General features: G+C 48.8%; 3 protein-coding genes across 4 annotated transcripts; 1 reads left to right on the top strand and 2 right to left on the bottom strand.

Moving 5' to 3' along the window:
• Positions 1–158: 158 nt before the first annotated feature.
• Positions 159–2345, bottom strand: ALKBH4 (alkB homolog 4, lysine demethylase). Its single transcript, XM_071447902.1, has 3 exons — positions 2220–2345; positions 1374–1571; positions 159–935 (listed from the first exon to the last, which is right to left on the bottom strand). Exons 1-3 carry the CDS (start codon positions 2319–2321, stop codon positions 300–302), a joined length of 936 nt encoding a protein of 311 aa, XP_071304003.1. The 5' UTR covers positions 2322–2345; the 3' UTR covers positions 159–299.
• Positions 2281–17758, top strand: LRWD1 (leucine rich repeats and WD repeat domain containing 1). 2 transcript variants are annotated; one of them, XM_071447900.1, is made up of 16 exons: positions 2281–2419; positions 4202–4344; positions 5397–5631; positions 6835–6954; positions 8192–8344; positions 9010–9150; positions 9792–10133; positions 10760–10886; positions 11133–11242; positions 11693–11900; positions 13367–13439; positions 13528–13668; positions 14330–14424; positions 14975–15136; positions 15775–15899; positions 17358–17758. In XM_071447900.1, exons 2-16 carry the CDS (start codon positions 4265–4267, stop codon positions 17496–17498), a joined length of 2253 nt encoding a protein of 750 aa, XP_071304001.1. In that variant the 5' UTR covers positions 2281–2419; positions 4202–4264; the 3' UTR covers positions 17499–17758. The 2 variants fall into 2 exon arrangements, with proteins under 2 accessions (XP_071304001.1, XP_071304002.1); XM_071447901.1 differs by lacking the exon at positions 2281–2419 and adding an exon at positions 2712–2848.
• POLR2J (RNA polymerase II subunit J) lies at positions 17640–19355 on the bottom strand. Its single transcript, XM_071447909.1, has 4 exons — positions 19199–19355; positions 18930–19019; positions 18666–18840; positions 17640–18159 (listed from the first exon to the last, which is right to left on the bottom strand). Exons 1-4 carry the CDS (start codon positions 19249–19251, stop codon positions 18124–18126), a joined length of 354 nt encoding a protein of 117 aa, XP_071304010.1. The 5' UTR covers positions 19252–19355; the 3' UTR covers positions 17640–18123.
• Between the last annotated feature and the right edge of the window lie 187 nt (positions 19356–19542).

Here is a 19542-nt window from a genome sequence, read left to right as displayed (position 1 = left end):
GATACACTGTTTAATGTTTCTAACTTTCTTGGGTTCATTTAAGTGTTTAGGAACTGGTTGTTTGCTTTTTTGTTACAAAACAGGTAATGGATACAACCTATAATTTCTGACTTTGGCTTAAAAGCTTCCATTGCTCAGGAGGTTTCGAAGCTCACCCCTTTTACTTGTTTGTTAAATCTTGATTTTATTGAGCTTATCTTTGCACACACCTGATTCCTTACCCCACCTCAGAAATAAACCTCGTCATACAAATTCTGTACCTCATTTTACACCTCTCCCAACCAAACGCAACCTCTCGGTCACACGGGTCTCCCTTGGAAGGAAAGAGCAATTTGCAGCAGTTCTTTGCCCAGCTCCTCGTGCCTGCCCCCGGCGCAGAACTCGGCTGAGAGCTCCCTGAAGGTGATGCAGACGCGGCGGTGCTGGATGTGCCTGCGGCGGATGCCGTGCTTCCACTTGTACCGCGCGTCCCCGTGCAGCACCACCAGCGACCTCTGGGGCAAGAGGATGGCCACGCTCACCTCCTTCCCCGGAACCAGCCTTGGCGACAAAAAACACTCGGTTCCCTCTTCTCCTGGGCTTCTGCACGCTGATGTCTGCGTGGAAGGTGCAGGGGGGGTTAATCCCTCCTTATTGGAAATAGGAAATAATTGGATGGTGTCCTCTGAGTCGCAGGACATGGAGAGCACAGTTTTTGAGAGCAGGTTCAGGCTGACCAGGCGCTCCCCCCAGAGCCACCAGTCATCAAAGTGGGGGTCGATGGCAGAGCCTCTCTCTGGTCTGTAGTCCAGGTTACACTGTTCCACAGGTGAGAAACCACTGAGCAAAGCACAGGCCTTCATCTGTGCCACAATCTTCCTGCTGAAACTTGGCAAGCCAGTAAAGCTGCCAGCTTTCAGCCTTTGTTTCTTGAAGTTCACTTTGGGTCCGTAGTCCTGTTGGAAAAGAAGAAGGAGGGGAAAGCTAGTGTAAAGGAAAAATCTAGGACAAGTCTTTTTGGAGAGGCTGTTCCTGCAGAGTTCTGTTCTCATCTCTTCCAGTGACCTGGTTGCCAGGTTGCAAAAGGACTTGGTGAATCTACATTAATCTCTCTGGATTTGTAAAGTAAAACCAAATCTGAACACCCACTTCTTTCCCTTGGAGATTGTGTGAACTTTAATGCTTGAACACACACCATCAAATACTGTTTATTGTAACTATCATGTATTTTTGCAAGAAGTTGATTTTAATTACAGATAATTCTTGCCATTGATTTCAGGAAAAGCTTTCAAAGGAAAACACTTCATGAAACATCTCAATATTGTGGGTTTTAACTGAAAACAGCTTTCCTTTTCCAGAGGGATCTAAGATCAGATGTGCTTCCAAAGTCCAACCTGTTTCTTTCGGCCAGACTGTGATGGTTTCCAGTCATCTCGATCCATCAGTTCCACTATCTCACACTCTTCATCTTCACTAATGAACTCCTCCACCAGGAACACCCCTGGAAAGGGAAATGCCCAGCCAGCAAATTCCGAGTGCTCATTTCCTTTAGCTAGGCCTGTTGCTGGACAGTAAGTGAAATTATCTTCTCCCTGTGGAAATATCAACGGAAAAGGAAAAAGAAGCAATAAGATATTTCCATTATTTACCCCGACAACCTTGCTATTGCAGCATGAAAACTGCACAGTATTCTTGCAGACAGAGAAATTTTACAGCTGCTTTTGGAGAACAGCTATTCCCTGCTCTTTTTTTCCAGCTGCAGCATCAATGTGCTGCTTGTTTGAAGCCACTTTTTTTTTTTTTTTCCTAGTGATGTCTTTATCCTGGAAAGGCAGGGAAGAACCAATGATCCCTAGGGCCACAGGTATAAGGAGATTAATGGTGGGTATTGCTGCAGAGATATGGTTTATCATAGCAATAAATGCTGAATGAGGAAAGTTGATGAAAATCGCGCAGGCCACAAGGCTGAGCTGTAACAAACGAATGTGAACGTAACACGTGAGGCTCAGGTGAGCTCCGACTCTGAGCGTTGTTGAGGCGAACAATTCATAATACCCGAGCAGGGGGGCGGCCGCCGGGGGGGCTCTGCCCCGGCCCCATCCTGTGACCCTGCGGCCCCGGGGTCCCGGCCCCGCTCCGGGCACGGGGGTCCCGCCGCCCCCCGGCTCCTCCCGCCCTCCTGCCCGCCCCTCCCTGCCGCCCGCCCCTCCCCGCCCCGCCGCCCGCCCCCTCCCCGGTACCTGCGGGGGCGGAGCGGTCGGCGTGGCCCCCTCGCAGAGCAGGCAGGAGCGGATCCCCTTGCAGCCGCAGCCCGGCCCTCCGCCGCCGCCCGCCGCCTGCATCCCGCTGGCTCCCGCCTGCACCCCCCTCCCCGCTCCCGCTCCTCCTCCCGCCCTTCCTTCCTCCCCGGCTCCCCTTCCTCCTCCTCGGCCGCTTCCAGGTGAGGCCAGCGGGGCTGGGCGCAGGCCGCGCGGTCGGGCAGAGGGGGTGGAAGGGGGGTGCGGGCGGACTCGCGCTCCCAGCAGCCCCCGCGGCGCGCCCGGGCTCCGCGCCGCTGTTCGGCGCCGCGGGGGACGCTGGGAGTTGTAGGCGCGGCGCACACCCCGCGGGGGCGCCTCAGGCCGCGGCCGGCGCCAGCTCCTCGCGGTGCCCGGTGTCCGGAGGCGGCAGTGACGGGCGAGGCCTTGGCCGGAGCCGCACCTGCCCCGCCCGGCCCGGTCCGGCCCTGCCCACGGGCGGAGCCGCGGCCTGCGGCCGGGGATACCCCGCGGCCCGGAGGCCGCCCGGCGGGCGCAGACAGCTCGACATCCGTGGCCTTGTTACCGCCGCGGCATCGCGTCCCGGGGCAGCTCCACGCGAACATGTTCAGGTCAGGGGATGCCCGGTCCTGGGGCTCCATCCCGAGAGCTGCGGGGGGCAGGAGGGGCCCGTTCCCTGTGCAATAACCCCGGCGTTCGGCACCCCCCGGTAACGGAATGTGCCTCTGCAGCATCCCCGGGGCTGTGGCATGGGACTTGCCGTGTCTGGCCTTCCCTGCAGCTCCTGCCCTGTCACGGCTGTGCCAGTGTGCCAAAGAGAGGGCCATGGCAACGTTCAGTCACTGGTGTCACATTTTTATTGTAGACACAGGACCTGAGGGAGGTTTGACCTGACCTGTGCTTGGACTCTCAGGGAGAGCTCTGTCGTTTGAAGGATCAAATCCCAAAGAGCTGCTGTTTGAGCTGGTTTTCAGTTCAGCTCTTTGTGCTTGTATACGATATTTCAGTGTATACGATATTTCAGTGTATACGATATTTCAGTGTATACACTATTGTGCCCCTCCCTCATGACACAATGTTGCAGGTGCTGTAGGTGTGTGCTGCTGCTGAAACCAAGCCCAAGCACAGCTCAATGCCCCGTGTGCCCCTCACGATGTGCTGGAGTGGCATTTAGGCAGCACTGATCTAACACAGAAAGACAGAAACGAGCCTGGCCTTGGAGCTCTGTTCTCTTTTATTTCCCTCTCTTGGAATCTGTGTCAGAAAGAATGGGAAGCCCTGGACCAGTCATTTCATGGAGCTCTTTTGGCCCTGTCAGCACTGTTATTCCAAATATCAGCATATCCCTCTGTGTGTGTGTGTGTCTACTGAAACATCAGTTAATCACCAACAAGACAGACAACTCTGTTGATTCTTATTTTTTTCCTTAATGAGGGAATGATGTCCTTGACTGGTGTGTGCTTGAATTTCTGCTGGTTAATTCAGTTTTCCAAAATTTTTGAGAACTTAGAAGTCATCAGGCAAGAGTCTGTCCAGCTGGCCAGACCAGTGAGCTCAGTGTCACTTTTTTGGGAGAAAACCATTCACAGCAGGTGTGTTGACTGCTGCTTTTTGTTTGAAAAAATGTTGGAATTCCTGGAGCAGAGCCCGTGAGAGGCACAAGCAGGTACCTGTGATGCTGTCCTGGTCCTGAGTGCCATCACTCATGGACAGCTTTCACCTGCAGCAAGTCTGTCACTCCAACAGCCACAGGATGTATCCCTGTTGTTTTGGAGATGGATTGGATCAGTGTGCTGGGAGCCTGTGCCCAATCCAATAATAATCTCTGCCATGTTCATTTTAACCAAGTAAAAAAGGTGACTTCCAACACAGCAGCAAAAACAGTAGATAGCCTCATAATTTTTTTTTTCCCCTCTCTTGGAGCTGTTGAAAAATTTTCTCTTATTCCCATTTGTTTTATCAAGGTAACCAGAAGACATCCTACAGCTGACTGATTGGTGATTCCAGCAAAGAGGTGGAGGTTAAAAATGTCCAAAATCACCACAGAACTTCTTTTGGAAAGAGCAGTTCCAAGATCTACGAGGCTCCGAAAGATTGAGACACTCAAGTAAGTGGAGACAGGCCCCTGGAAAATTCCAGATTAATTCAACCTGGCAATGGCTTTTTATCTGTGTGTCTTTCTTCCCCTAAACATCTTTTTTACTTAAAAGAAGAGAGCATCAAAGCACAGAGCTGAGAGGGCATTCCCAGTGCAGGATCAGTGAGCAGTGGTGCTGCTGCTTTCACTAATTGGTTATTGGCAGATGTCACCTTTTTTTGCCATTTCTATTGTGTATTTGCTGCCATTTTTTCACGGCTGGATCCCAATTTCCTAACCCCAAGGTATCATCCCTACCCCCAAAGCCCTTGCATTTTTTCTAGCAATTGCTTAATGTGAATAATAGAATCTTCCAGCATGGATTTCAGAGGGTTTTTTAAGTATTTTTGGCATTATTTCCCATCCATTTTTCTTTCCCTCCATTACGTTCCATCTCTTCTAAACCCAGTTATCCTACTACCTCAAACATTGCAGGGGGAGAAAATAAACTCTAAATCACTTAAAAACCACTAAAAACAGTTTTGTCACTCAGGTCCTTAACAGAGGTCATTGCAAAAATGTGTCCTTCCAAATAGTTAACACAGAGCTGGCCAATCCAAGTGGCTCAGCTGGCCAGTTTCTGGCTGGCACCTTTGTTGTTTTTATTGCTAAAGTCAGGGGGTTTGGGTTTCACATGTACTCCTTAAAGTTATTTCTTTCAGTTTGCCCTGTGATAAAGTAATTATTTTTAGTGAGAAACATCAGTTAATGACCAACAAGACAGAGAACTCTGATTTTTTTTTTCCTTGATGAGGAAATGATGTCCTTGATTGGTGTGTGCTTGAATTTCTGCAGTTCCTCTGAATCAGCTGCAATAATCTGAATAACAGAGTGGTGGGGAGATGTTTGAAGCTGTGGGTTTTTGGAGTGTGGTCTTCTCCATGCAGCTTTGTACTGTGATGTGTTGTGTTGGACTGAGGTGCCACCAGGTGGGACTATCTGTGCTATGAAATCAGCATTTGTTCTTCCAGTGAGCTACAGATAGTTCATGGTTGGTTTTTTGGTTTTTGTTTTGTTTTCAGCCTGTCCAAGCTGCAATTGAAGACTGGAGATTTAGACCCGCGCTTGTTTTCCCGCCTGAGACACCTGCAGAAACTTGATCTCTCTGATAATTTACTGGACAAATTTCCCAACAGCCTCACCCTCCCTGATCTGCGTGTCCTGAACTGCAACAATAACAAGCTGGAAGATGTGACTGCTCTGAAACAGTTCCCTCTGCTCGAGGAGCTGACCTATGAGAACAATGTGTACTTGACAGTGAGTTACCCCCTCCTTCCATTAAACAGAGAGGAAAACAAACAGCACTTGTGCAAAGTTCTTATTTATTGTTCTTGGGCAGCAAGTGCGAGGGCATTTGAGAAAGCAGCCAGCCTTTGTGTGACATTTAACCACTTTGTGCCACTGTTTCTCAATCTGCAGAAGTGATTTGCTTAAAACAACTCAGACATTAAAATCTGTGTCTTGATTCTCTAGGCCAAAGTCCTGTCTTAGGTGCCTTATCAGGTACAGTACCTCATGCTCATACTAAAAATTTTACTAGTGTAAAATACAGGAATGACTGTGTTAGAGATGTCCTTGCAGAAACACAGAATCACAGAATGGTTTGGATTGGAAGGGACCTTAATGCTCATCTTGTTCCACCCCCTGCCATGGGCAGGGACACCTTCCATAACACCAGGTTGCTCAGAACCCCATCCAGTCTGGTCTTAAACACTCCCAGGGATGGAGCAGCCACAGCTTCTCTGGACAACCTGTGCCAGTGCATCACCACCCCCACAGTAAAGAGTTTTTTCCTAATATCTAATGCTAGTTTTATTTCCTAATATCTGTGTTAGTTTTAGTGCCCTCTGTGCTCTGGAAAAGCAGACTGGGGCCTCAGATGAGGGTTTAAACTTGGTGATTAGTCTGGTTTAGGTTTTGACTTCTCCCAAGAGGATCTGGTGACTGTACAAGTCAAACATCCAAAACTGATTTTACTTGTGCTGTAAGCTGGCATCAGCCACTCACCATCCCCACATGCTTATTTGTTGTTGCACACTGTTAGTATGTGTGTGGCTCTATGGTGAACTATCTGACCCAAGGAATTCATGCTGGAATTCCTTGACTGGAGGCAGGACAGGCCTTCCCCTGTGTTAGAGTTCAGGGATATGAACAGAGCTCCCAGCCTTGCACTCAGGCCCAGCAGATGAGCAGTCACACAGCCCCCACCTTGTGCTGGATGTTAGCACTGCCTGAGGGCTGGGCAGCTCTGTCTGCAGTTTAAGATTCCAACTCACAGAGAACATTAATTCACACCTAAAATGTGAAATTCAAGTTGAAAATCCTGAGGAGATTTTATGAAATGGCTTTTCCTTACTAAATATATCATTCTTATATAGGCTGTATTTTAATCAAGGACTAAAGATAAAGCATGTACCACATGTACAAATTTTGTAACTCCAATGTTTTTTCTCTTTCTAGCTCAATGATGACTATAAAGTAATGTTTCTTTTGCAAAATCTTCGTCTGCTCAATGGCAAGGACATAACCAAACTGGCCAACCATGTGAGGCGTGTCAACAGCAACAAGCTCACCAGCAAGGTAAGGTGTGGGATATTTCCTTAACCTCTAAACACCTCAAAAATAACTAAATCCTGTGCTCAGTGTAGTGACAGAGCTGCAAACAAGCTTCAAGTGGTTTGCAATACCTGTGGTATGATCTGAGCCCAGCCTGCAGAATGGGCCACCCAGGAAATATCTCACAGCTGGTTTCTCTGGTCACTGCTGGCATCTGCTCTACCTGCTCTGTGCAGGCAATTTGCCTTTGGTTTAAGTGACAGGAGCAGAGCTAACCAGGTCTGTGTCTGAGCCTGTAGTTTTTCAGGTCACTCTGATCATCATTCAGGAATGGGAGAAGCCTGGTGCTGCCAGAACAGCTACAAACACCTCCCCATCTAATTTAAGTTACTGTCCAGGCCCCAGGAATGGGAGCACAAAACCAGCCTCTGGATAATCCTGCTTTTTCCAGCATTCACCAGGAAGATGGATTTGTTCTTTCTTCTTCAGTTGTGAATGTTTAGAACTCTATTTTCACTCATTTGTCTACACAATTTAGCTCCTGACAGATTGTCTCCACAAGGCATCATTGTGATCTTGAGCAAAATTATTGTTCAATTATGAAAAAGATTTGATTGGCTGGCTGTTCTTGTGTATTACTGCTCTTACCATTTGTATTCTAGTTAATTGATCTTCTTAATTCCTTCTGTGTAACAGTGGGGAAAACTCAGATGCTGAAAACCGGGATGAGTTGTGCTGAGTGTTGTCTGCATAAAACCCGTGAATCTCCAAGGGTCTCTGTGAGAGCTGCTCAGCCTCTTGTCCCAGACAACTGATCATGGCTGGCTGTTTAATGAGACATCAAACACTCCCCTGTGCTGTTCTTTTTGTGATGTCTCTGCCCTGATGTTATTTGTACCTGCCTGCCCAGTTCTTAGTCCTGTGTCAATGTAAAAATGTCTGTTGGGTCTGAATGCTGGTGGATGTGTTACTGCCCACCAGAAACTCCCATGGGAAACTGTGCTGGCAGGTGAGCATCCTGTATCAGCAGCCTTTTGGAGTCCAGCTGTCTCTCTAAATGGGCCCATACTGACAGTGTCTGCTTAGCCACACTCACTCCAGCTTGCTACAGAGGAACTGACTTTCTCCTTAGCTGAAGTGGTCATTTGAACATGAATAAATAAATTAAAGTGGTTCCATCACATAGGGTTGGCCACTTCTTAAATGCTTTCACAAGTTCTCTTGTGCTTTTCTGTTGAATAAACTCAGTCTTTCTGCCTAGGTTACTGCTCACTGGAAAAAATTCTTCAGTGACCAACTCCCTGAGAAATACACAGCAGAGCAGGTGAAGTCCATCAAGAAGAAGTTCCTGAAGTCAGTACAGACCAACGTGGTGTATGGGCCCAGCTCACTCAGCGAGTTCACCCGCTGGCGGGTAGGTCACGTCCCACCCACCCCCCTGTTCTCCAGGCAAGGACCCCGCCCCTGCTTCTGCAAGGGCTGCAGTAAAACACTCCATGGATTTGGGTGCTCTTGCTGACAAGTGGTATCATTTTTCTCTTTCTTCACTGCTTTCTTAAGCAGTTACCAGGACTAAACGTGCACCAAGTTGAAATGGCTGTCATTAAATATTACTTTTTAATTCATAAGCAATAATGATACATGTACTAATTAATCAGACTGCAGTATCCTTAATACTTAATTATTTGCAAATTAGTTTAATAGTAACTTTTATTCTTGATGAAAGAGTAAAGATAATGACAGATGTTTAGTTACCATTTAGTTTATAACATTTGTTTTATTTGTTTGTTCACACATACAATTGAGGCTTCCATCTCTCCTTTGTGTTGTTTTATTGCTGTGCTGTTGTTTCCACAGCTGTGTACTCTGAATGCCCATGACAAAGTGAAGTTCTTGGGTCATGTAATCTCAGCTGGGGACTCCTCCACCACTTGTGAAATTCACACAGAATAGTGGGAGCAGTTATTAAAACCTCAGCAAAGCAGCTCTTTGTGCCATGACACATCAGAGCTTGACATGCTATGGCTCTTTTGTCATCGTCTTTTTCTCTTTTAACATATCCACATATTTGCTTCTCAGGTGAAAATGATTGCAGAAGAGTTTCTGGCAAACTCACTAGGTCTGGAGTTAAATTCTGATACTGAACCAGAGGAAAAGACAGATGAGAATGAGGAAGAAAGCACAGAAAGCCCCAGGGAAGCTGCAGAAGAAGTGGCTCCGGTAGGTGATTTTTCCAGTTACATTAGCAATGTTCTGTTTCCTGGGATTCAGCAGCTCTTGTCAGTTCACATTTATGACCCTTTGGTAACCACAGGGGCAGTCTCAGGCTCCAGCCTGTATCCAACAGCTCAGGTTCTTCTTTACAGCCAGATTGAAGCTTTCCCAGAAATGTGAAGGTCGAGTTGCTCCCTGAGAGACCTTCCATTCTCATAGGGGACCAAAAACATTTCATGAGTGTGGTCCTACTCACTCCACCTCTCCTCTAGGAAGAGATATTTTAATTAGAGACCTGGGCTGATGCCTGGCCAGGCTCTGCTGGTGTTTGCTTGCTTGGAAAAGGTTGCAGACTGAACCCCTGTGGTTCATAGACCAGATTTGTTTTTCCACATTGAATGTAAATTGCAAATAACTGAGACAGGGGGAAGGGAGCTGAAAAGGAGGCTGGATGTGTGGTTTTCATTAGCTTCTGCCTCTAGGAACACTGCAGCTCTGGGCTGTCTGATTCCTGGAACCCAGTCTGTAACTGTGGGAGGATACTTGCATTTGAATAATTAATGTCTTTGACTTACAAATTATCTGCACATCTTGGGAAAGCTAAAAACCTTCTGCAGAACCTGACAACATGACAACATGCTTTACAGGTCACAGTAACACCCAGCAAGAGGAAAAGAAATCGTTCAAAATCAAGCCCTGGAAACAAGAGGCCCAAGACCCAGGCAAACACCGAGGAGGAAGCTGAAGTTAATCCCAGAAAATCCAGTCATGTGAAGAATGACCCAGCTCCTGATAAACCAAGAACATCAAACCAACCAGCCAAGGAGGCAACCCCTGAGGAGGGAGCTGAAGGGACACAGAAGAATGGAGAGCAGTTTCCCAAGGGGCAAAGCAACAGAAGATCCAGTCAGATGGCAGGGGAACAGAAAAGCCAGGAGCAGGACAACAGTGTGGTTACCTTGACCCCTGTGAAGAACTCCAAGCGCAAGGTACATCCAACAGCCCCCTGGGGACTGGCTTTGGGCCTCTTGGTTTAGAGTGGGAGGAGCTGCCTTCAGGTTTCTTCAGAGCTCTGCACAGCTTGGAGCTCATAGTTGGCCAAATATATTGTGAGTTTTGGTTTGGTTTTTTTTTTTTGTCATTGTTTTAAATCTCTCAGAGGCATCAAGGGAGAGAAGGAACCCCCCAGGAGAGCCCAGTGGATCCCCTCTGGGGGATGGATGGACCAGCACTCCAAGGTGGTGCACTGCAAACCTGTGCTTAGAACTGGGACTGGCAAGCCTTGCTCTCAACTCAGGGGCTGCATGGGGAAAGGTGTTTCCCCCTCAGCTCAGGCCAGTGGGGATCTAAAGGGTTTTCCATGTTTCTCTGCTGTAGGAAACGGGGTTCTCTGCTGGGGTCTGCTGGGCACATCTTTGCTAAACAGTTCTCTGCTGCTTTAGGAGTCTTGAGCATTGTGGCACCTCGGTCTCTCCTGTTCTCCATAGCACAGACGGGCTGAAAAATACTTGAGTTTAACTCAGATTGCTGTGTTCAGCAGAGGGTTCTGTCAAGGCAATCACAGGCAAACCGTGTCAGGGGAATGAATTTTCTAAATGTGGATGGTTTATTGTAGGAGGATGTCAGTGCAGAGCCATTGCATTTTCTTCAGTGTCACAGTAAAGGCAACAGCCGCGAGGATTTTAAAACGCAGCTCTGGTCCTGTGTCTTCGAGCCAGTGCTAGACTCTGGAGCCAGGAAAGGTGAGCTCTTAAAGAGGTTTGCAGGATTCCCAGAACCACCTGGCTCTGGAATCCCAGCGGAATCCATGCCTTAGACCCCTGCTCCTTCAAGCTGTAGTCTCCGTTGTCAGGAAGAGACTTGCTTACATATTTCTCCTTTGCCTTTGAAAACAGGAGACTGGGAGAGCACCAGGCAGTGATAAGCTGCAGTCTTTGTGTGTTATCCCTGAACCTGGAAATTTCTTACCCATTATTTCCTTCTTTCAGATCCCATTGTGAGCTCCTCCAGAACTGTGGCAACCTGCGGAGGAGAATCTGTCTGTCTGATTGATTGTGAGACAGGGACAGTGCTGAAAAAGTATAAAGTGGCTACAGAGGTGGGTTGCAAGTGGGAAGAGTGAGCATTGAATGGGAATACCAGAACCTGTAATAATTACAATCAGTGATAATACATATTACAAAGAGGTCTGAAAGTGTTAGTATGGACAGGTGTTAAGATGAAGATAGATAATAAACATTGCTTGTTTGTCCTTTTAGCCTGGTTTGGTTTTATTTTTTTATTGGTTTAGGAGATTAGCCTGCCAGTCCTCACAGAGTTGTGTGTGGCTGCTGAGCCTCCTTGACAGCACAGAGGAATAAACATCCTCTTTCTGTAGTTTATACTCTTCTGAGAGCTGTTTTGAGTTTTAATGCTCCATCTTAAATAGTGGTGCCATTCCACCTGAGTAGCACTTGTGACAGTTGTCTTTTCTCTGAGCTAACAGCCAGCACCCTGCTGGCTGTTCTCTGTTCTCTGTCACCCCAGCCTTGTTTTCCTTGTGTCCCAGGAGTTCTTCAGCGTTGCATGGACAACCCTCACAATGGTGATCAGCGACAGCCGCAAGAAAGCTCACAACATCCTGGCAGCTGCAGGGAGGAGAGGGATTGTCAAACTCATCCACGTGGCAGCTGACTTCTGCTATGGAGAGATAAAAGCTCACAAAAAGCCCATTGCCACTGTCTGCTTCAGCCCAACCCAGGAGACCCACCTCTTCAGTAAGTCTGCCTCAGAATCCCTGGCTTTAGTTCTCATGTGGAAAAGTCAGGGCTTCCTTAACAAGGGGAATTGTCACCAGGGCAGGCAGGGACACACGAACAAAAGGCACGGACAGGCATTAGGGAGAGAACATTGTGACTCTCCTGTGACAGCAGGAACAGCTTGTTTCAGCCAGAGCCTGCCTCTTTAGCTGAGGTGCAGCAGCTCCTGTTTCTCCCTTGGTGGCTCTCAGGGTGGCTGTCACACACACATTAGCCACAAACAAGCCCAGTAGTGGATCTGTTCCACAGGGATGAGTAAGAAGAATGGCAGAGCAGGCAGCTGGGAGCCAGGCAGTGGCAGGGCTCTACTGCAGCACAGCAGCCTATTATGGGCTGTTGGGTTTCATTTTATCCAACAATGTGCTTAATTGACTTTGATTTTTTAAATGTGAGTTCTATGCCTCGACAGAGATTTCTATTCAGGTCCTGATGTCAAGGAGAGCTTTGCCACACACAGTAGGGCCCACAGAGGCTGTGGCTCATGGACTGGTAATGAACCATCATGTTACAAATTGTAACTGCATTGTCAGGCTGTACAGTGAGCTGGTACAGAGCCATTCAGGCCACACCTGCACCCCACAGCACATTGTTTCTCTTGCCTACAATTACCCACATCCTGGAGTGGTTAAAGTGCTACATGAACCATTGAAAGTGGAATTTTTTTTTAGAATAGGGGATACTTTTCAAGAAGAAGCTCAGGAGTACCAAAAGCAGAAGCAGAGGAAAGGATAAGGAGGGTGATGGAAGGCTAAGGAGGTTGGTAGCACAGCCATATAATGGTGTGGACAGCAAGACTCGTTGTATTTAATAGAAAAAATTAGAGTAATTAAGGGAGATTCTTTGCATCCTTTTGGAGGAGGGGACACCAACAAACTCTGAGTTTGAGGGCTGCCATCTGATGAGGGTCCAGGTTACTCAGAGTAATCTATTAGAACTGTTTCTGCTTCCAGTGTATCAGCTTGGTGACATGTTTCTCACCCTCTGTGAGTGCCTAACTTTCCCAGTGGGAGCTGCTGTGGATGTGAACACAGTAAGCCATGGATATGTGCCATAAAGTGATGTCTGCCTGAGAGTAGAGGTTGGAGCTGGTATTTTAGATTCCACTAGAAGCCCTGACCAGAAACAGGCTCAGAGGGCCACTAACTAAAGACCTCGTGAAGCCACAGCTCAGTAATGGACACCAGGAAACAAAGTGTTTTATCAGCCCCTCTTAGAGCACAGGATAAGAACACTAAACACTGACTGTGCATGTGTGACAGTGTCTGGGAAATGCTGGGCCAGGAGCCTCAGGGACTGCTGCTGTGCTTTAATGAGCTCTCTGGAGCCTTAGAGGGTGACTGTGACTCAGGCAGAATTGCCAGCTAGCACGAGAAGAGCCAGATAAGCAGTGGTGTCACTACCTGCTTCTCTTCTGTCTCCCACAGCTGCATCCTATGACAAGCGAATTGTACTCTGGGATATTGGGATTCCAGACTGTGACTACAATTTCAAAGCAAGGTAAAGGTTAAAAAACCAGATGTGGCCAGTCCAAGAGCCTGTAACTATCACAGCACCACTTAGCTGCTTGTTCTCTGCTTTTTTTTAGCCAGCTGCTGGTGCTGGAAACAGCCTCTATCCCCCTCCGGATTGCCCTGGTCCCCACCTGCCCAGAGCAGTACCTGCTGGCAGGCTGTGAAGATGGCTGTTTTGCCTGGAACATAAAACTGGATAAGGGGCAAAAAAGCAGGTGAGAACCACAAGCTGGGGGTGTGCACTTGCTTTGCAGAACAAGAAGGGATAGTCCTAGCAAAGGTTTGATTTTTAACTGAGGAGGTCTGAGCAAAAGCAGCACGTCCTACCAAACTTAAAACATCCTCCCCTTTCCAGAGTGGCCAGAAAAAATAGGAGCATGATACTCAAGGACTGTTCAGAGCTTGTATTAAGGCTGCATGTGTTGCAGGCTGCTTTGCAGGAAGGCTGGCAGGAGTGTAATCCAATACCCCAAAACTTAAGGGTGTGTCATCTCCAGGCAGTGTAACGGAGTGTAAACTTTTGGATCCATTTCCAGTCTCACAGTGAGGCCTCCCCTGCTCCTGGTACGTGAGGTAACCCAGGAAACTGGGACCCTGTGGGAGCTCAGGACAAAATTATGAGGAAGAAGCAAGTAAAGTCATGCCCTGCTGACAAATATCCTGCTGCTGATGGAGTGCAGCAATCTCTTGAGCAAACAAGCTTCTGCTGTATTAGTAAACTCAAGTGACCAAAAGTGTAAATTCAACTGGGAATTCACCTGAGCTTGGCAAGAAACTCACAAACACACAGATTTCCTTCTGGGCTCTGCAGCCAGGTGCCCTTTCACTGCTGGTTGTTCAGGACTTGGCTGATTTCACCCTTCGCCCCTGCTCTAGGCCTTTTGAAGCCATATTCCAGTTTCCTGGTGAGGAGAGCTTGACAACATCTCACAGGGTTGATGGTTTGGCCTTTCTCAATGATGATGTTGTTGGTGAGTATAAACACAACAGCACAATCCCAAAAACAGTGGGGCACTTCAGCATGTGCAGGGTGAAGCCAGCATGACAAGCAGAGGGGCTGCTTTAGCTTCTGGGGGGCTGCACAGGATGGAGCTGTCTCCCAGAGTCACTTGTCTTTCTCAAAAATGTGGCCTAGAGTGCAAACCCATGCTTGGACAGGACCAGAAATCAGCTGGACACATCCCTGAGAGTACACATGGCCAAGCAGTGCTAATGTGGAAGGGGGGAAGAGTCTCTTTCTGCTCAAGGGCTGGTGCAACCATTTCAGGGGAACTGGGTTTTACATCATGGGCTGGCTCTTTCTGAAGAGCTTGTGCTTGTTCTGCAGCTCAGGAACATAAGCATAGCACTGAAAATCTCTCTGCAACCTCCAATTATCCTGAAATAAGGTAAAACAGGTGCACAGTTGCTGCTGGATCAGATCCCATGGCTTGAAATCCATATTCTGGATGGAGCACCTCTGTCTCAATGCACTTTGCTTCCCAGCAGCTGCCACAGCCTCTCCCTTCCTTTCTTCCCTAGTTTCCAAGAGCTCCAAACCAGGATGCATATACTTGTGGAGCTGGAGCAAGTCTTTTGATGCCAAGGGAAAAGGATGCCAGAGGACAATGTCTGCAGTTATCCTGGCTGAGCTGGAGTGGTCCACAACAGACATGTCCTACCTGACACTCAGCACTTGCCCAGGTAGGAGCCCTCATTTCCTGGGAAATGCTTTGCCCAGTGGTCCATGGTTCTCCTTTGATCCATGGGAGCAGCCTGGAGCTGGAGGCAGAGGCCTGGGAATTCAGAAGATTTCAGAGCTCTGCTCTCCCACCTGCAGCTCTGCAGCGCAGCTCCAGCAGCAGCTGGGTGGAATAACAGCAGTAATAAATAATTACAGCTGCACCATCTGCCTGATCAGGGGGGACAGTCGAGGCTGGGGGGTCTTTCTTGCACTGGTTTTCAAAGCACAGAGCTCAGGGCTGGGCCCTGTGGAGCCACTGGGATTCTGAGTGCATCTGGGGGATGCATCAGGGATGTCACACACTGGGCAGCTGGGTTTGGAGACTGACAAGGAACAAACAAACCTGATCCAGTCAGCACTTCCCAAAACAAAGTCAGGAGAAATCCCAAAGCATTTAGCACTAGCTTTTCTACACTAAAGAGAGCTGGTTTATCTTCAAATGAATTATTTCAGAGTAAGGTAGATTTATATTCTTGTGCCAGTAAGGGAATTTTGCTGAAATATGACACCCTCCATTGGGATCCTGCAGCTGTCCTTTACAGCAGAACAGACTCCCAGCTCCACACCTGTTTCCCAGCTTTTTCTTCTGCTCTCACAGCAAAAGAATACATGTTCTGTGGGGATGAGAAGGGCAGTGTGTGGATGTACAACCTCTCCACCTACACCACGAGCTGGGGCTCTCCGAAGGGAAAGCGCTCGGAGCAGAGGATCTCCCCCACTCAGGTAGGGCTGAGCTGCTCTCTGCACCTCCCCTCCACCCCAGGGCAGCTGATCCCAGTCTCCTGAGCAGGCCTGTCCCAGAGCATGCCTTGTGTTTCCACAGTTGACCCTCACAAACAATTACAAGCAATCTTCAGAGCGTGGCCAAGGCCATTTACTGGGGACAGGAAGGAGGAGCTGCAAAGCAAATCTGTCACCCCCTGCAGCTCTTCCCAAAACAGCCCTAAAAAAGTGGTGAGGAGCACAAAGGCACAGCCGTGCAGGCACCACATCCCCAATGAGGGGAGGGAAGCCAGAGTGAACATTCCCTGATAGGAAAGGCCTCATTGCTTCCCTATACTCACTCACCCTTTTTCTGCCCAGTATTCCCTCTGGAGACAGTTCTCTTTTGGGCAGTCACTGTCCCCTTGCCTGTCCCTCTGAAAGGACAATCAAACACTCCAAAGGCTCTCAGCCACTGGAGCTACATTAGGCAGAGTGTTCCATTATTTCTTCCCTGAAAAGGTATTCAGGTATGGGAAGGGAGTCACCATCCCTGGAGGCGGCACTCTGAGCTCTGCTCTGGGTCACAAGGAGCTGCTCAGTCACAGGCTGGACTCAATGCTCTGGGAGGTCTTTTCCAACCTCAACAATTCTGTAATTCCTCAGGTTTTCTGAAAATGCATTGCCAAGCCACCAGTAATTCCTCTGGGGCTGAGGTGATTTCACTTGTGCATGAAACCCTGGCCCTTTAGGAATATCCCACAACTCCTCAGGAGAAGGAAGAGCCTGTGCCTCAGGATGCCCAAGGCCCCCATGTCCCCTCAGCCACATCCCCATCCCTGTGCTCTCCCACAGATCCTCTGGGGCTAAAGTGCAGCTGATTTAACTTGTGCACTAAACCCTGGCCCCTTAGGAATATCCTACAGCTCCACCACCTTCAGGAAAGGTGGTATTTTCCAACCTCAACAATTCTATAATTCCTCAGGTTCTTTGGAAATGCATTGCCCAGCCACCAATAATTCCTCTGGGGCTGAAATGCAGCTGATTTCACTTGTGCACCAAACCCTGCCCCTTTAGGAATATCCCACAGCTCCACCACCCTCAGAAGGAAAACTTGTGCCTCAGGCTCCCATGTCCCCCTCAGCCACATCCCCACCCCCTGTGCTCTCCCACAGATCCTCTGGGGCTGAGGTGCAGATTTCACTTGTGCACTAAACCCTGCCCCTTTAGGAATATCCCACAGCTCCAGCACCCTCAGGAGCAGGAACAGCCTGCGCCTCAGGCTCCCATGTCCCCCTCAGCCACGTCCCCACCCTTCTGCACTCCCACAGATCCTTCCACAGATCCTCTGGGACTGAGGTGCAGCTGATTTCACTTGTGCACTAAACCCTGGCCCTTAGGAATATCCCACAGCTCCTCAGGAGCAGGAAGAGCCTGTGCCCCAGGTGCCCATGTCCCCACCCCTGTGCTCTCCCACAGATCCTGACGTGGCCGGAGCTGCGGGTGAACGGGGAGCAGCCCCATGAGATCCTGGTGAACAACGTGGTGGCAGACCCTGCTTTCACCTACCTTGTTGTGCTGACCAGTGTGAACATTACAGCCATCTGGAAGAAATCCTAGTGCCCTGTGCCACAGCTCCACCCCCGTGCTTTGACCTAGTGCAGTATTAGTGACTGTTCCCCATGTGCCCATGAACGTTTTCTAGAGCAGCTTTATGTGCCAGATGGAGAAAAAAAAACAAAACAAACAAAACAAACAAGGTAAGAGTTTGTTAAACTCATCAGTTCATTGTAAACATCCGGTTCCTTTTACTGTAAGTTTTCACAATTTGTGCATTTGCTTTATAGAAATGACACTTAATAAAACAAAATACCAGTTCAGCTGGCAGTGCCTGGACTTTTTGGCAGGAAAAGCAGAGAGTTCATCTCCAGTTGTCACTGAGCAGCTTCTCATGCTGGAATCCTACCCACAACAATCTCCCCAGCAGCACAGGACAAATATTTGCCTTAAGGCTCCAATTAGAAAACTAAAAATCACTTTAATGACTTATCCACTAAATCCAACACGACATTTATCCTCTTGGCAAAGTGCCTGTCTGCTATGAAAAAAAAAATTGAGAATATTGCTGTCAAAAATTAAACAGAAGTGGGACAAGAGGGAAAATATTTGCCATGAGTGGAGGTTTAAATATTTCATCCACTAACAGACACGTCATTCTGCCTCAGAAGTAACAGTCTGCTCCATTTTATTCAATTCCTTCTTGTTTGTCCTTAATAGCAACCTGTAAAGCAAAAGCAAAAATACACATGCTTAGACAGGAGTTCTTACTGGGCTGGATGTTGGTGTTTAATCATTCCTGTGAATCTTCTGTTATTCACATCAACCCACAGTGGAAATCTCTACAGCAACCAGAAAAATAATACTGGAATTAAAATCAAAACTTATTTACAAATTGGTGCCTTTTCCCAGCACATCAGAGGTACTATCTCAGTCACAGCCTCCCTGATTTTGTCTGAGTAAGATTAAATCTCAGCATTCAGGGGCTAAATCAATAAATAAACTGAGCAGAAGTAATGAGAAGTGAAAACACAGGCCCAGAGTTTTGTCAGGAGAAGTAAAAAACTAAAATAAAATGCACTCAAGAGCAGCCAGGCTTTGACAGCTGCTGAACAACACAAAGAGGGTGGCTTGAATTAATTCATAAACCTAAACCCCAGCAGCTTTAAGACACACACCAACATTACAACAAGCCCAAAGCGTTTTCCAAAAGGAAAAGAATCCCCTTACCCTGAACCTCTCCTCGAGGAGGGAGAGCTCACTGATCAGGTCTGTGATGGCATTGGTGAAAGCTTCCTGGGGGCTGTAATCTGGGGTGGTTTGGACACGGATGATGATTTTATGTTCCAGAGGGTGTGGGACCTTATACCCTGCAAACAGCACCTGGGGGTCTTTGAGCAGCTGCCTGGAAGGGGAATAAAAACCCCAAAGAGTGAAATGAAGGGCGGGAAAGCCCCAAACCTCCCCAGAAATTTCCTCCCCGCCTGAACTTACGACTTGATGATGTTGCCGAGCGTGTGGTCCTCCTTGTTGATGGTGAAGAGGCAGGCGTTGGGCACCTTGGTGTCCTTGTTGATGGTGATCCTGGGGTATTATAGGATACATGGATGTCAGCGATCCGTGCGCGCAAGGGAACAGCGGGGAAAGGCCGGGGCTCCCCCCTCCCAGCTCCCCGCGCTCTGATTAGGGGTTAATTCGTCGCCTCCCGGGTTTAATGAGCCGCCCCCCGGGTTTAATTAGCCGCCCCCCGGGTATCCCCTCACTTTTTCTCGCCCTCGAAGAGCAGGAAGGACTCGAAGGCCGGAGGCGCGTTCATCCCGCCGTTGCTATGGCGGCCGCCGCTTCGCTTCCGCTACGTCACTTCCGCCCTCTCGGTGCTCCTGGCGGCCCCACAGCGCCCCCCGGCGGGCGGGAGGACCCGCTGAGGGCAATAGCGGCACCGGGGACAGCGGGGCTGGGGACAGCGGCACAGACACGGGCGGCTCCCGCCTCAGAGCCACCGCTGCGGCCAGCGGCGGGGCCGGGAGGAGAACACACACCAGCGACACCATCAGCCGTGTCCCCGCTGGAGACACCACCACGCTGACCAGCTGGGATCATGGGCAGA

Source organism: Agelaius tricolor, unplaced genomic scaffold, assembly GCF_023055355.1.
Source record: "Agelaius tricolor isolate 1412-34295 unplaced genomic scaffold, bAgeTri1.0.p SCAF_25, whole genome shotgun sequence".
Classification (NCBI taxonomy): Eukaryota; Metazoa; Chordata; class Aves; order Passeriformes; family Icteridae; genus Agelaius; species Agelaius tricolor.
Note: the sequence above shows the minus strand (reverse complement) of the source record. Positions and strands in the feature narration are given on the sequence as shown.